Source organism: Fistularia commersonii, chromosome 36, assembly GCF_037954325.1.
Source record: "Fistularia commersonii isolate RoL2024-O1a breed Wild chromosome 36, RoL_Fcom_v1.0, whole genome shotgun sequence".
NCBI classification, from domain to species: Eukaryota; Metazoa; Chordata; class Actinopteri; order Syngnathiformes; family Fistulariidae; genus Fistularia; species Fistularia commersonii.
The window spans coordinates 6703206-6718815 of record NC_141319.1 but is presented as its reverse complement, the minus strand read 5'-3'; the positions used below and the strand labels follow the sequence as shown (position 1 = coordinate 6718815).

At 46.9% G+C, this 15610-nt stretch overlaps 1 protein-coding gene across 4 annotated transcripts in view; it reads left to right on the top strand.

Annotated features, from left to right (window-relative positions):
* Positions 1-515: 515 nt before the first annotated feature.
* Positions 516-15610, top strand: part of ankrd6b (ankyrin repeat domain 6b) — a 27592-nt gene continuing 12497 nt past the window's right edge. The window contains exons 1-2 of one of the 4 annotated variants that reach the window (XM_086143172.1): positions 516-757; positions 14507-14819. In XM_086143172.1, coding sequence (XP_085999298.1) covers positions 14694-14819 — 126 coding nt within the window. In that variant the 5' untranslated portion in view covers positions 516-757; positions 14507-14693. Of the gene's footprint in view, positions 758-12320; positions 12574-13953; positions 14089-14506; positions 14820-15610 lie in introns of those variants that run through there. The other 3 variants (XM_086143176.1, XM_086143174.1, XM_086143173.1) reach the window with 3 other exon arrangements.

Here is a 15610-nt window from a genome sequence, read left to right as displayed (position 1 = left end):
CATTCAGAAAACGAAATGGACTTACAGCAAACCAAACTTAAGTCTTTCTACAGGAAATGGATCAATACAGTGCCACTATAAATGGACTTCAGAACCTGAAGGCAGTAAGAACGAAAAACTTGTTTCATATTTGTGTGTATGTGTATACGTGCATAGAAAGTGTTTTAGTTATTCTCTTTATATGGCTTTCTGATGTTTGTATATATATTGTTGTGTTTCCCCTGGTAAAACAGATTTGTTGTGTGTGTGTGTGTGTGTGTGTGTGTGTGTGTGTGTGTGTGTGTGTGTGTGTGTGTGTGTGTTGAAAGTAATAATAAAACAATACCCATAACAAAAAAAAAAAAAACTACCACTCCTCACATGTAAACATGTAAACACTTCCGCGTCTGACCATCCTCTCCTCTGATTGGCCAGTTTTTCCGGGTTCCGGTTCCGGACCGGCGCAGCAGGTGTTGGGTTCGGCACAGGTAGCGCAGGTGCGCGGTGGGGCGGAGCGATCCGGTTCGGTCCGGTCCGTCGGGTGGAGGAGGGCCGGCCGTTACGGATCGAAACCGCCCCCTCTCCGGGCGAGAGGCCGCCCCGCCGCCCCGCTGTCCCGCCCGCTCCTCGGCGGAGACTCCGGCGGGGGAGGAGGCGGGGACCGAAGCGACGCCGCTGCCGGGAGGCGAAGAGGGATCGGGCACTGCTTGCCGCGCATAACTACGGACTACTTTATCCCACGTCCGCTTCCTTTCACGGCTGTCTAGTGCCTTCTGTGGTGAGTTTTATTTTATTTTTAAAAAAAGAAAAAATATATATGTTATCCAGGGGTGTGTTTTCCGTGGGAACATCAGCGTGTCTTCTCCCCCGCCGTGTCGGAGGTGACGGGGGTCGGCTGACTTGAATTAGCCTTCTCCCGACTTCCATTAATCATGGTAATATTACGGTTGAGTTAGCCTAGCTAGCCGCTATCTACTGTCCTGTTTAGCTAAAAATTAATTCATATTTATGTCTTTTCATCGGTAATCTACCTCTAAAACGTCGACTCGCCGAGTAATTTACACGAACGAACCATCCCGAGTGACCAAACTTTCAAGCGGGGTTCCCTTTCCGATGTTTATCGTGAATTATTTGCTACTTTTAAGTTAATGCATGTGTCCAAGCGTGTTGTTAAACAACAACACATCTCACAGTTAATTATCAGCACATTTAGGCGTGTGCATATTAACAGGTGCATTATTTTTTTTATTATTTATTTGCTCCATAAATGCAGATTTACTGGTAATAATTCCCCCGGTGCAGGGCTGCTACTGTGCATCCAGGGGTCAACTTGCCCCTTATGTTTTGGTATTTTGCCATTTTCCCACTGTACTAATCTCTCAGTTGAAAAAAGAAAATTGAATGCAACTCATTAGACAATTCGTTGTGCTGCAGACCTCCCGCCTGTGTGTATTACTATAATAAGACTGAACTTCATTAATATTCTTTGAGGGAATCCGCGTCTTTGGCTCACTTCTGCATGAACTCGTTTTCCAAAGACCCCCATCCTATATCAAATGCATCACGTTTAAATAAGTTACATGCCTTAAATCTGTGAAGACGTGTCTGAAAGACGCCTGAATAAATCATGAAATTACTAAAACATTAATCCAGAAACAGGATGCCCAAAAAAAAAAGTGAAAAGCCTGACGCTAATTAGGCTACAGGCAGTGAAAAATGCCAATGAGATGTGAAATAAAGCAGGCTTAAGGGAAATCCTCTCTGCTACATGGAACTTAGCCCGCGGCTTAACCGAAATATCTAAATCTGCGTTGTTCGAACTGGGAGTTTTTAATATTAAAATCTGGTTAAAGGATACGAGATTGTTGAGCGGCTGATCAGTAATGCGTTGTAATGATAACAACACCGAGCAAAACTTCCCCGGAGGGGACGAGCTTGTTGTACGCTTTGACTGTTGTTAATTAATAGCTTTTTTCTCCTTTTTTTTTTCTCCTCTCTCTGGGTTTTTGTTTGAAGTGACGGTGTCTACAGGTGAAGTCAGACAGGGTCGTTCAGGGTCCAGGCAGCCTGCAGGGATTCCCCCGGAAAAAAAAAGGGGATTCCTTTCATTTACACTCCTTACAATAGAAGACAAAGATTTCTGAACTGGTGGAGCATCATGGCAGGTTTCCTTTTACTAGTCTGGGTTCAGGTCGATATTCAATAACAGTTTTCACTGTTAGAAAACAAAACAAATTCAAATTCCACGGCAGAATTTATCATCAAATCCGGGTTGAGATTGGAATCGGTTACAGATCGATAGAGCAACGTATATTTACACGCAACCCCTAGTTAACATGGAGACAAGTGATGTGTTTGTGTGTGTGTGTGTGTGTGTGTGTGTGTGTGCGTGTGTGTGTGTGATGGAAATGTGTTAGTCTAAAGTGTTTAGACAGGATCTTATCAGCTGCCATCAGGTTATCAGTCTAAAACAAGTGTCAAACTCATTTTCACCAAGTGCCATATCAGCACAATGGAGGCCATCAAAGGGCCACATGTAACAGTATAAATGTAATTAAATGTAATATAAAATAAATGTAACTACTCCTTAATGTTAAATAACTCTGAGTTTATAACTCATTCAAATCCACACATGTGCTCTAAAAGGTTGCATTTAATCCCCTGAGATCAATAATGACAACAATCATCCACGATTTGTTAAATCTATGATGTGTGTGTGTGTATAGTGTGCGCACACACACACACACACACACACACACACACGCACACATTCATTAGAAGAATATTGAGCTGTCTTTAGCAAAAAAGAAAAGAATCCAGTAGTAGATTGCGTTCAAAAGGTGCTAAACTTCTCTGTAATAAATTCACATTTCAATTTTTTCCTGACAATTGTTTCATATGTAGACCTCAGTTAAGTCCCTGATAATCGTGCTATTATGGGATGGCGAGGTTATCGTGGTCCCTGTTTGTCACATGCAGTAGGTTAACTGAACGCCGCTAGCTGCCTGTGCGATTGACCGTTTGAAGCTAAGCCCCGCCCCCTCTCCCGCCGTCAGCTGGCATCGGCGCACAAAATATATCGCCATTGTTGCCGAAGACGCCGGCGTTTTCAGGGATGCGGAAAATGAAAGCGCTCGCTCGGGCGCTTGTGCGAAGCGAGTGAATAAACCCACGCCGCCCCGTCCGTCTCTCCGTCTGCCCGCCTCCCCGGGGAGCTGATTAGCGCAGGGCTGCGCTGACGAGGTCAGAGGTCACCAGGTGTATAATGGCCACATAATGAGCCCATTATGGAGGGGGGAGCTTTTACAAGCTCCGGAAACTCAACACTGTGAGAGGTGATGATTAGATTTTGTGCATCAGATGGCAGGATGGGGAGGAGGGGGGGTCTGGTGATTGCGGAGATCTCACACTTTGAGAGGGGAAGCCTGTGTCGGATGAGCAAAATTAGACATTTGAAATCATCAAATAACCGAATGTCTTTTTGAACTGCGTATTTGAAAAGTCAAGAGTTGGATATTTAGAGTCAGTTAGACTTTAAATTGCGGTGGAATTTAACCGCGCTTGTGTGTTTGAGGCGCCAGTAAGAGTGACAGCAGGCTGGCGAGCCGCTTCCGAAGCGTCCATCAACCGTCTGGCTTAACTCAAACAACCACAGGGTGCGTCTCCACGCTTAGATGCATGTCCACATTCCCGGCCGGACGGAAAACTGTAAAGTCCCCCCCCCCGGCAGAGTTAATGGGACAGATCCTGGCATGGGCGAAGTGTTTGTCCATCCCAGCGGGGCGCCGGAGGAGCCGCCGAAAATCTTAGCGCCCTTAGACAGAGTCTTCCTCGCTTTTAATCCCTTGAAACAAAAGTGTCGTAGCTGTGCGGGGGGTCCCTCGCTCCCCTCTGCGACGCCGCAGCTGCCGCATGTACGGAGATCCGGGCGCCGAGGGGAACCGCTTGGCGGGCAAAAGGATCTCGGGGTGCCAAGCAAAGTTAGCGAATAATTAGCCGATCATAGCGTATCACTCATCAGATGCTAAATAGCCTCTTTCACAGAGATGCTGCAGCAGTGACCTGAAAATAACCCCCTTTTTTTAAAAAAAACATACGACTGCCATGCCAACGGTCAGCATCAGCTCAGAGTGGTGATCCTTATACATTTGCGGTTATGGTTTACAGTCGGCTGCAGTCGGACGCAGGTGTGTGTTTTGCGGACGCTCTGCTTGGCAGCTGCCGCCCAGCTCTCACCGCTGGAGGTCGGGGTGAATCCTCCTCCTCCTCACACCCCGTGTGTTTGTTTGCAAGAGTGTGTGAAAGGAAAATACCCTGTGGGTGAAATCTTTGTACTTAAGAACTTCAAACACTTGATAGCAATTTACATTTTATTACAATTACAATTTATATTTTATTGTATTTCTTATTCTCCCTCCTTCCTACTATTATCTATCATTGTTATATTTTTGCTTGAAACTCGGGCACAACAATTTCCTTCGGGATAAATAAAGTTGTTCTTATCTTATTTCTCGGAGCCATGGTTGATTATATAACACCAGCCGTCATTCACTCCAGATAATATTGAACTCTTGTCCTTATCCTCGCTCCCATCGCAGTATATTAAGCTAAGGGAGAAGGAGGTGTGGTGTCGAAGCCTTCTTTTCAGACGTTTCCTCATATCTGCGTTCGCTCTGAGCTAAAAAATCCGGAGAAAGGCTTTCCGATGCAAGGCGAAGCTTATATAAAAGAGCACTTATTCGAAAAAGCGTTATTAGAGCCCATTAGGAGGACCGGTGGAGCGAGGCCGGCACGCCAACGGGCCTTTAATGCGCACGTGTTGATGTGAACCAAAAAATGAAGCCGGCAACCGAAGACAGCAAAATATGAGTTTGAATTTAATGACGCGACGGGTCAACCTGCCCTCCGCCTCCTCTCTGACTGACAGAGCTCTTTATTGCGAGCGCCAGAAGATCTGCCAGGTATGAAGGTGTGCTGCTCCGCCCACGTTTTCTGATCTACCAACTGATAAAAGACAAGAACCAGTCCAAGTCAGAATGAGAACAATGGAGGTGGTTGTCCATCAGCGGGAGAACGTGTGCTGCAGAGTGTTTTTTTTCTTTCTTTTTTTTTGTTAAAGATTGTGACGCGCTCGCTGAGGCTGTAGCTCGTGGGTGGTGGAGTCATTGTGAGGCCCCCCTTCAAGGGTCGGAGGTTCCCCGAGGAACACAAGGTGGCTGTTTCCGCTCGGTGCTCATGGACAAAGGAGCAGGAGAAAGGGGGAGCTGTGGTGGCATCGGACCGGCCGGGGTCTTCCTCCCTGCAGGACCCGAGTTGGGCCTTCGATGCGTGAAGGTCGAGCGAGATGTTTCCCCAACATACCGGGATGTGGAGGACTCTATGTGTAAAATGGTGGTTACAAACAGCATGTTGAGGGTGGAGAGGAGCGGGAATGAGTCCATCAAGTGTGACAGAAGGTGTCAGATGCTCTGGAGATAAAGTCAGACTGAGATGGTTGGGACGGTGAAGGTCTGGAGATGCAGATGTTGGAGCTCTAGAGCAGAAGTCTTTTTCACCGAGGGCCACATCAGCATGATGGCGGCCCACAAAGGGTCACATGTAACGCTAACCGTATAAAGTAAATGTACTCCTTAATGTTAAATAACTCTGAATTTATTACTCATTTTAATCCAAAATGTTACATATGCATTCGCATCAATGTAAAAAATGTTATATGTGCTTGTTGCTCTGTTACAAAGCTAGCTTTCACCGCTGCGGTGTTTTTTTTTTTTTGATTTCCTGAACACATCTTTAGTTTGGCTTTTAATTCTCGGACAATTTGTCGTTTTTCCAGGAGGCTAACGTTAGCATACTTAGCTCCGTGTTTGAAACAGCGGCTCGTAATTCCTTGCATGAACCAAAATGTGTTGTTATCCCTTGAAAAGGGCGACCCTTGCCAGAGAGGACGTTCCCACCCCCGCGTCCCAGAACAGTGGTTTGGTCCAACCGTGTTGGAGAAATTGTGCAAGATTTACTTTGTTTTTGCCAATTTGGCTAATCAGATTTCTGCTGCGAACCCCCTGGTTTGGGAGACCCTGGCGAAAGAAACAAACCCGACCGCCTCTGCTTCTGCTAAATGTATCCATTTCCAGCGTGAGCTTGATTCGATTTTCAATGTCACGGTCGTGTATTTTCGCGGCGGCGTCTTGCGAGCGTCACACAGCGGTATTAGCCGTCGTTACCGCGCCTCATATGCTGAGGTCGACCTCTGCGCTTTGTCTTTAGATGCTCCCACATCTGGCGCAGCTGTCGCCGTAGCGGCAGGAGGTTTATTTTTGGCGCAAACACAGGGGGGGATTAGACAGCGGCCCGTAAGCCGACCATCCCCGCACCGACGCGCAGCGGCTCCATAATGATTAAACTTATTATATAGCCTTAAATATTTGCCCCGCATATCCTAGGGTATTTGCGGCCCATTTGGAAAACCGCTAAATGCGTCGGCGGGCGCAGATTCTCTGGCCGGCCGCCGCCCCGAGCAAGCTAGCATTGAAACAGATCTCGGGATTAGCGAGCGGTTCGGAGTATTGTTTTAATCTGGTTTTGGCTCTCCGTCCGCCGGCCGGCGCAGGAAAGACAGATGGCGGAGTTTTGAGTGAAATCCGGTACAGAGGGAGGGGGTGAGCCTTCCCTCGCTGCTCATCATACACTCATCCCTTTCTCCGGCGCCAGTTGGTATATCGTCACGAGCGGCAGGTTTTGGTCACGTTCAGGCCGGATCCTCTGGGAAAACGCTTAATAGCCTTTTTCAGCTGGACGCCGGAGCCTCCGTCTTCTCCACGGGTTCCCCACGCCGTGGAGATCGGAAGGCTCGAGGTTGGCGAGAAGAAGTGGTCGGATGTTGTGATTGACAGATGTGCGGGCCGAGTTAAGCCCCGCCTCCTGCACGATGTCAGCTGTCACACACACATAATACTGCAGGATAAGCTTTTGTCATCAGTTGCTCCTCGTTTTTGTTGAAAAGATTTTTGTCTTTTATTATGAGAGATGAGATGAGAACAACTTTATTTATCCCGAAGGAAATTGTTGTGCCAGAGTGTCAAGCAAAAACATATCAATAATAGATAATAGTAGGAAGGAGGGAGAGTAAGAAATACAATAAAATATAAATTGTCAAGATTAAGGCTATCAAGTGCATGTATATATGTATATATCTTTTTTTTTTTGTTAGCACCAATAAGTCTTGAGAGCAACGCTGTATTTGGGACACGTCATAATAAAGAAAATTAAAAAATCAGTTTGTTATGTAGCTGTTATACTGTTCCCAGCTTCACAAAACTACTTAAACATCGCTAGCGTTGTAGCGTGACGCGTCGACAGCCAATCACAAACCTCACCTTCGCCACCGGAAGCGGTCTGTCAGCAGTGTGTAAACCTCAGCCGCCGTTTCTTTTTCTTTAAAACAGCATCAGGCGTTCGGACCGATGACCTATCTGTGCGTTTGTGTGCAAAGCGCCGCGGGAATTCGTTTGCGGTCCAGCGAGAGGTCAGACCCGACCCATATTACGTTGCATTCACTCCGCAGCTCGCGGCGTCTCGGTTAATTTTAGAGCGATCTCACCCCGCTTCGCTGCACGCGGATAAATACGGATTGTTTTGAAAGCGTCCTTGTGTCTGCAGACGTACGCTTCACTTTCACCTGGGAGATTCTGTCATCGCAAGACCAAAATAAATGTCGGGATTATTTCGGAAAAACGCTAGCGAAATGCAAGCTAGCATTTCATCCTCAAATACAGGCCAAGCCCTTCTGGACGTTTTTACATTTGATGAATGAACAGCAGTTTTTGTGTGCCGTCGCTTTTCTGATGCATCAGATGTAGCGCTCTGTGTGTGTGTGTGTGTGTGTGTGTGTGAGAAGGCTCTAACGGTCACATTCCCAGCATGCTTTGAATATCAGCCGTTGCCCAGGGTCGCCCTCCCACGCCGTCGCTTATGTTGTCGTGGTGCACCTCGGGTTCTGAGTTTTCGGACGTCGTCGTGAAAGGCTGGAATCTGAAGAACCTGTCTGCGGGAGGCTCGTCTCGCCGTTTCTGCCTGGTTGTGAAAGTTCTCCGGTTACACAACGCACTGTAAGGGGATAATTAGCGCTTGACGCATGATGTAATTTTCAAGATGCTGACATTGTTCCGAGCGATCCCCTCCCCCCTTGTTTCTGGATCGGATGCCGGTTCTGTCAACAGAACCCGGGTGGTTTGGGGTCACGTCAGACCCGGCAGGAAGCCGGGAATGCAGGGTTGTCGCTACGCCAGAGCTTTTAAGCTATTACCTTTTCAAAAGGGAAGTCCCTCATTAGGGTTTATTTCCTCGCCGTCTGATCTTAGTCACTTGAGTCTCATCCCATAAAAGGCTCCTCGTTCTACTTGTACCTTCAAATGAAAAAAAAAAAAAACTGAATGAATCTTGGATTTTAGCTACTTTCTAGACACTTTTAGCCTGAAATTTCTAAGAAGTTTCTTTCTAGAAACTCCTCCTGGGTAACTCTTTGGTTTTGTGATCTCACAGGCAGTAACGCACCGCAGTCGGAACCCCAACTTGTTTTGGGGAAACTGTTGCTGTTCTTCTGTGAGCCTTGAAACCCCTGCGTGGTGTATCAGGTCAGAAGAGCTTGGACCTTTGACGCTCCATGTCTCGCGTCTGTGTCTGACCAGTATAGACTCGCAAGAAGTATCTTGTAATGCACCTTCTTTTGGATTAGAGACCAGTTTTATGCATGAAAATGTTTCCCAAACCCAGTCAGAATGTGGCTCTGCAGTTTTGGGGGTTTCCTAGCTTCATTAGCTTCACCACAAACACTGGATAGCGGTGAACCGCTAGCTATGTTAAGTTATGAACCTGTAACTTAGTGAGGGTTTTTGTTTTCCTTTTAAATGCAGCTTTCTTTTTGCTGTCAGTCTGCGACGCTTCTGCGGTCTCATCCCGACAAATCTCTCTTACGACTTTTGTTTCCAGCTCATTTTTTTCGAGGGTTAGCTCGCGGTAGCCGATGTGCTAAATGGCACGACAGAGTCAAATACGCCAGTAAGGCCAAGGTGGGAAACAGTCGTTTTTCAAAATAAGATCCAGAAGGTCGAATGAAAAAACTGTAATTTGGACCAAGAAAGATTTGGACCAAGAACGCAACGTTCTCTCAGCTGAAGGTCCACCAAGAAACGCCCTCCATCATCAAATTGCAAAAAAGTTCCTCCAGTACCAAAGGAGCTACGCTCTTAGCTTAGCTCGACTCATTCATACCCGATGCGTGAACTCTGAAAAGCCCCTTCACAGATTCTTACGGTGGTGGTCCATCTCTGGCTCCATGTTGTCTCCGGTGGAGACACGACCTCCACCCCCGTCCTGATAGTTCAGAAGAGCCCTCGGCCTTCTGCCGAGGTTTATTACTCTCCGCTGAATCTGCGCTCTGTCTTTATCTGATAGCATCTCTCTTCAGAGTCGCCGCCTTCTCCTGCTTTGCCTCAAAGTCTTATCAGTGAGATGCTTCTAAGCCCTCACGTCCTCGCTCATCTCCTGCCCCCCCTCACTTTCTTCCCACCGACGGCGCTCTGGTCCACCTCCTGACAGTCAAAAAAAAAAAAAATGTCAAAGAACGTCCCTGACGGTCTCCAGGTGTGGGTGAAGGAGCCGAGGTGGGAAACGGCGTTTTGTGTCGCGAAGCAAAGACACAACTACAAACCCTGCAGGCATTCCGCTGAGGTCAAGCCTGAACTATCAGGCTATTGACCCGGGTCTGACCCTAAACCACACACACACACACACACACACACACACACACACACACACACAGTCCTCCCCTTCCAAAGGAAGACCGATAAGAAGACATCTGGGTCCCTAGCCCTGAGCTTATCTGTACTTCTTGTGTAGCAACTCTACAGTAACAAACACACACTTCAGCCCCACCTGTTTTCACACGGGTACGAAGAAACGGCAAGAAAACCAAGGGTGAGTTTAGCTTGAAGCCACGTTTTACATCAGCCGTCCGTAAGCGCAAGATCGAGCTTTTCTGCATTCTGCCGAGGAAAGTATAAAAACGTCACGGAATCGGCGAAACGGTCCGTGACAGCGCGAGTCCCGCCTCCGTCAAAACCCTCCAGATCTTTCCGCGGCAGCTGTTTATTACTCGTTATCAGGTAAACCCCATCTGCGCCTTCTCTTCCCCACCCCCTTTTTTTTTTTTTTTCTCCGGGAAGGAACTGGCACAGACGTGCGTGGCCTGCAGGTTAATGAGTCCTTCTCCAGGGCCTCCCGCCCAAGCCCTCCTCTGAAAAGCCGGGGCCTTGGCGTGTTCTTGTGTTTTTGATCTGACGCCGGAGTTCCTAAAAAGTTCGCACAAAGGCCCCGTTGCCTAGCTGCACGCGAGGAGCCCCCGCCGCCGCCAGGGCCGCTTTGTGCGATCGGGTCTCCGGCTGAACGGGATCTTCAGTAGAATCAACTGGAATGGCCGCCCCTCCCCTCCATTCACTTAATCTTCAGTTTTTCAGCCAGCAGGAGGGACTTATTCAGATGTTACCATAGTGCATCAGCACCCTTTTATAGCTTCAGAGAATCGGCCCCTGTGAGAGTGTTGGTTAGTGGTCGGCGAGGGGCTTTTAATGCTTTCTATAACATTCCTCACTTTGTGGGGTCTAAGTGTGTGTGTGTGTGTGTGTGTGGCTTTAGAGACACACAGCTCTGACGAATGCATCGCACCTTCTTCCCCAACACAATGTATTTGTCCTCGGCGCTGGAATGATCATCTCCAGCGTCAGAGTGAATGGATGGATTCCATTTCCATCTTCTTCTTTTTTTTTTTTTTTGTGAAAGGCTCAGGGGCCGACTTTTAAAATCTGATGCTGCAATCTGAAAATCTGTGGCAATTTCCTGCTTTTTCATTTGTTATCTTTACAGCTTAGCCTGCGCTCAGGGTTGCGGTGGGGCTGGAGCCTATACCAGCTGTCGTTGGGTTCACCCTCATCTAGAGATATGCAGCCATTCATCCTGTCATTCACGCATATAGAGACATAAAACATTCGCCCCCTCATTCACATGTCATATTAAGACAAACATTAAACTTGTTGTCCTTCTGAAGCATATAACTTCTGCTCCCTCAATCACATTTTATATTAAGACACAACCATTAAACCTGTTATTTACATGTCCCACAGAGCATACAACTTCTGCTCCCTCAATCACATTTCATATTAAGACACAACCATTAAACCTGTTATTCACATGTCCTACTGAGGCATACAACTTTCGCTCCCTCATTCACATGCCAAATGGAGACATGAAGCCATTCACTCTCATTAACACATCATATGGACACACAACCGGTCAATGTAGGATCTCCAGTGAACCTCTTGCTTGTTTTTGGACTGGAGAACCCAGAGAAACCCCACGCAGACACGGGGAGAACTTGGAGACTTCACACAGAAAGGCCCTGTTAGAGCCAGGGACCTTCTTGCATTGAAGAGGAAGCGCTAACCACTGCACCACCAGTAATTTCCTGCCTATTTGTAGCAAATGTTCTGGCACTTTCCATCTGATTTTTGGGTTATTTCCTTGCAGTCTTGAGGGACATTTGGAGAACTTTAAATTGGGTGGTATTATTTACAAATGAAATCTACATTTAGGAATTTTCTCCAAATGTTGTTGTTTTTTCGGGTAAACCAAATAATCCCTTGCTCTTCCTTTTCTGAATTGAGCTCGGCATCAGCTCGGAAAAACGAATCAATATGTGATCACAGTTTGGCGATATTCAGCGTACGTGGGTCGTCTGAGTCGTCAGTCTGTCAGCTGAAACCGAAGCGCGTCTCTCGGATGTGAGTCGAAACCGAAGAGACACAGTTACGGTTGAGCAGAGACGAAAGGCTAATGTCCTGGAAGTAATCCTTTTCTGGATTTACCCATGCGTGCCCGCCGGCACCTAGAATGGGTCTCCTAGATGTCAGCTGTACCATTTCGTATTAGCGTCCCTCGCTACATCGCCGAGCCCGGAACCTGACCGGAGCGCTGTCGCGGCGGATTACGTTTCCCCGATCAGACCGGACCTGCCTCTTCCCCTGCAGTCACCACCGACTTTGTGCGACTACAATCCCGTCCTCCTCCTCGGGTTACCACTTTGCAATGTCTGCATGTAGAACGCTTTCAAAGGAGGCTAATCCTTGTGCTACATCTTCACTGCTTAGGGCTGATGGATAATAATTGAACCAGAGGAGGACTTAGCATTCCATAAAGTTGAGTTTGAATCCGTCTCGCCGCACGAAAACACACTAAGGGGGGTGTTTTCCGATTAATTACAGGTCTGTCCGCCGCGTCATCTCCCGCTCCTGCAGAAATCCAGGTGTCGGCAGGCAGAAGAGGGCAGCACCATGCACGGGTCGCAACAGGATTCTACCAAAGAGCACTAGTTAGGCAGATGAAACTGTCGGGAGGGGTGATAGGATGCAGGATCTTGCGCTGTTTTCGATATTATCGCTCACAATTTGTCCAGAAGCTCGGCGTTCTCAGAGGACGTGCCTTTTTGTCCCAGCCGGATTATCTCCATATTGATCGCCATGTTTGCTGAGACAACCACAGCTTACGGTGAAAGTCAAAATCCGCTAAATCTATGCGATAAAAGTAGTGCTTTTGTTCCATGTGGGTTTAAGAGTGAAGTTTTAAAGTAAAAGAGCACGTGATGATTTAGACGCCCCAAGAAATCGCTGACGTGATCAGGAAGTTTGTGCTTCTTTGCCTCTGGGTTGTCTGGCATCGTAAACCAGAGGTTAAAAAGGAGGCTTGCTAATGCTAATGCTAATGCTAATATTTAAATGAACGCAAATTTCTCCAGTGTGTGTGTCTCGCAGAGGACGTCCTCTCAGCGGGACTTGCTTGCTGAAGCTCCCGTCTCCTTTTTTGGGAAGCCCTGGTTACTACGTGAGGATTCATGGTGACGGTAAATCAAAGAGGCGTTAAAGTATTTTACCGTCAACTCTTGGCGTGTTTTCTCCGACACAGGCTGGGTTGTAGTGTCTCAGGCGTGTAGCGTAACTCGAAATAACCATAAGTGGGCATCAGGTTGAATGAATGAATGAATAACACAGACGTTATTAAGGGATTAGCTTCAGGAATTAGGTGACAAAAGAGGGAACTGGACATTTGAGACAAAAACCTGAACATCTGGGAAACTGCAAGAGGCAACATTTCATGCAATGTCCTGGAAATGTATGCATGTGTGTGTGTGAGTGTGTGTGTGTATATGAATAAGTATGTATGTATATGTGTATGTATTTGTGTCAGTGTTTGTATGTTTATGTGTGGATATATGTGTGTGTGTACATATATATTTGTATATGTATGTATGTGTAGATATAAAAATGTGTGTGTGTGTATATATTTGTATATGTATATATATGTGTGTGTGTATGAATATATGTGTGTATATTCTATATCTGCAAGTATATATATTTGTGTGTGTGTAATTGTATATGTATATATGTGTGTGTAATTGTATATGTATGCATATATATATATGTGTGTGTGTGTGTGTGTGTATGTACAAATTTTTATACCTGTGTTTGTGTTTGTATATATATACGTGTGTGTTTGTGTATGTATATGTATATATATGTGTGTGTGTGTGTATGAATATATGTGTATATATTCTATATGTGCATGTTTGTATATTTGTGTGTGTATATATGTCAGTGTATATATTTTTATATGTATATATGTGTGTGTAATTGTATAAATGTATATATGTATACATTTGTATACATATGTGTGTGTGTGTGTATATATATACGTTTGTGTGTATTTATCTATATTTATATGTGTGTGTCTATATTTGTATATGTATGTGTGTGTGTGTGGATTTGTATATATTTATATTTGTGTGTGTATCTATATTTATTCACTTGTGTGTGTATATATATGTGTGTGTGTGTGTGTTTATGTATCTATATTTATGTGTGTGTGTGTGTGTGTATACATGATTCAACTCCCACTCAATGTTGTAGCACCAGCCCGACATCCTGGGTCTTCTTCCAAAGATAATAAATCCCACCTTCAGCCGTCCTCGGCGGCCCAGAGGAGCCGGAGGACCGATCACGGGAAAAGGTGTGATAAGGCCTCATTAGACAGGAATGTCCTCATATAAACATGACGAGGAGCCGGTTGATGCTGTCCAACCCAAACCGCAGGCGTGCGCCTACAAAACAGTCGTCAAACCACTGAAGCCAGTGTGTGTGTGTGTGTGTCAGGACACTATCTACCAGATTTATGACCATTTCATCAGCATCCTGTGAAAATAGCTTTGCCCAACAAGTTAATAAGTTGTTTGTCCTCCTTCAATGAGCGTCCGCAGCCTCGCGACGTCCCCAAATACACAGTTTTTTTTAGTTTTATGCCGTGTCCTGCAGCGGAGATGTTTCTGTAACCCGGCCTCGGCAGCTGGACCGAGCAGGACTCCACCGGGCTGACGTCGTTTTCCTGTTTTTTCACTCCATGTGCTTCCTGTTCTCTTTTTCCCCGGCAGCTACCATGAACAGGGGGAGTTCGGCCGGCTCTTCCCGGCGCGCGCGGCGGTAGAAGGACGACGAGGACAGATTTCCCCGCCTGCCGCTCACCGGAAGGGGCTCACCATGAGTTAGAGGGCGTCGGAGGTCATCCGCCGAAGCCGTGAGCACCGCGTCCGGAGACGACGGCGACACATTTCCCGCTTCATGAGCCAGCAGGATGCCGCTGAGGTTCTCGCACTCTCCGAGCGCCTCCTCGTAGCTTCGCACAAGGGCCAGGCCGACAATGTGGTGCAGCTCATTAACAAGGGCGCCAAGGTAGCCGTCACCAAGGTGAGCGAAACGTGGGCGAGCTGTTCCCGCACGCAGTCACAACTCGACTCGGGAAATTAATTGAAACGTTATTAATCCGCTCTGGTTTGACCTTGAGGATGATGAAAGAGTCAACATTCAAAGAGATGATTGTATTGAATTTAAAATCATACCCGTATGTCGAGTTCTTGAGAAAGGATGCTTAATGTTGTCTTCAGTATTTATATCCTAGACAATCCTTGTCTTTTCTTCTGGGTTCTTCCCGCAACCGATCATCCAACGCCAACTCTCGGCCTCTTTCCCTCCATCCGTAAACCTCCCTCGGCTTCAGCATCCTTCTACCCAGATCTTCACCGTGCCTCCCCCGTCCATGTCCGAACCTTCCCGCTCTTGACTTTATCTCCAGAACATCTGAACATGTCCCTCTGGTGGACTCATTCCTCTCCAGTCTCCTCATCCCCAAGGAGGAACCACCATCTCTCCTGCCTCCCGTCTTCTCCTCAGTGTCTAAAAACCTCTCTGATAGTCTTTTTATCGCTTCTCCACATTTGTTCCCCTCTTCTCCACCTTCTCGGTTCCCTCAATACTTCAGAGTACCGTATTTTCCGCACTATAAGGCGCACCTGATTATAAGGCGCACCTTCAATAAATGGCTAATTTAAAGAAAAAAATTCACACATAAGGCGCACTATGAGTTAGAGGGCGTCGGAGGTCATCCGCCGAAGCCGTGAGCGCCGCGTCCGGAGACGACGGCGACACGTTTCCCGCTTCATGAGCCAGCAGGATGCTGCTGAGGCATCCTCGTAGCTTCG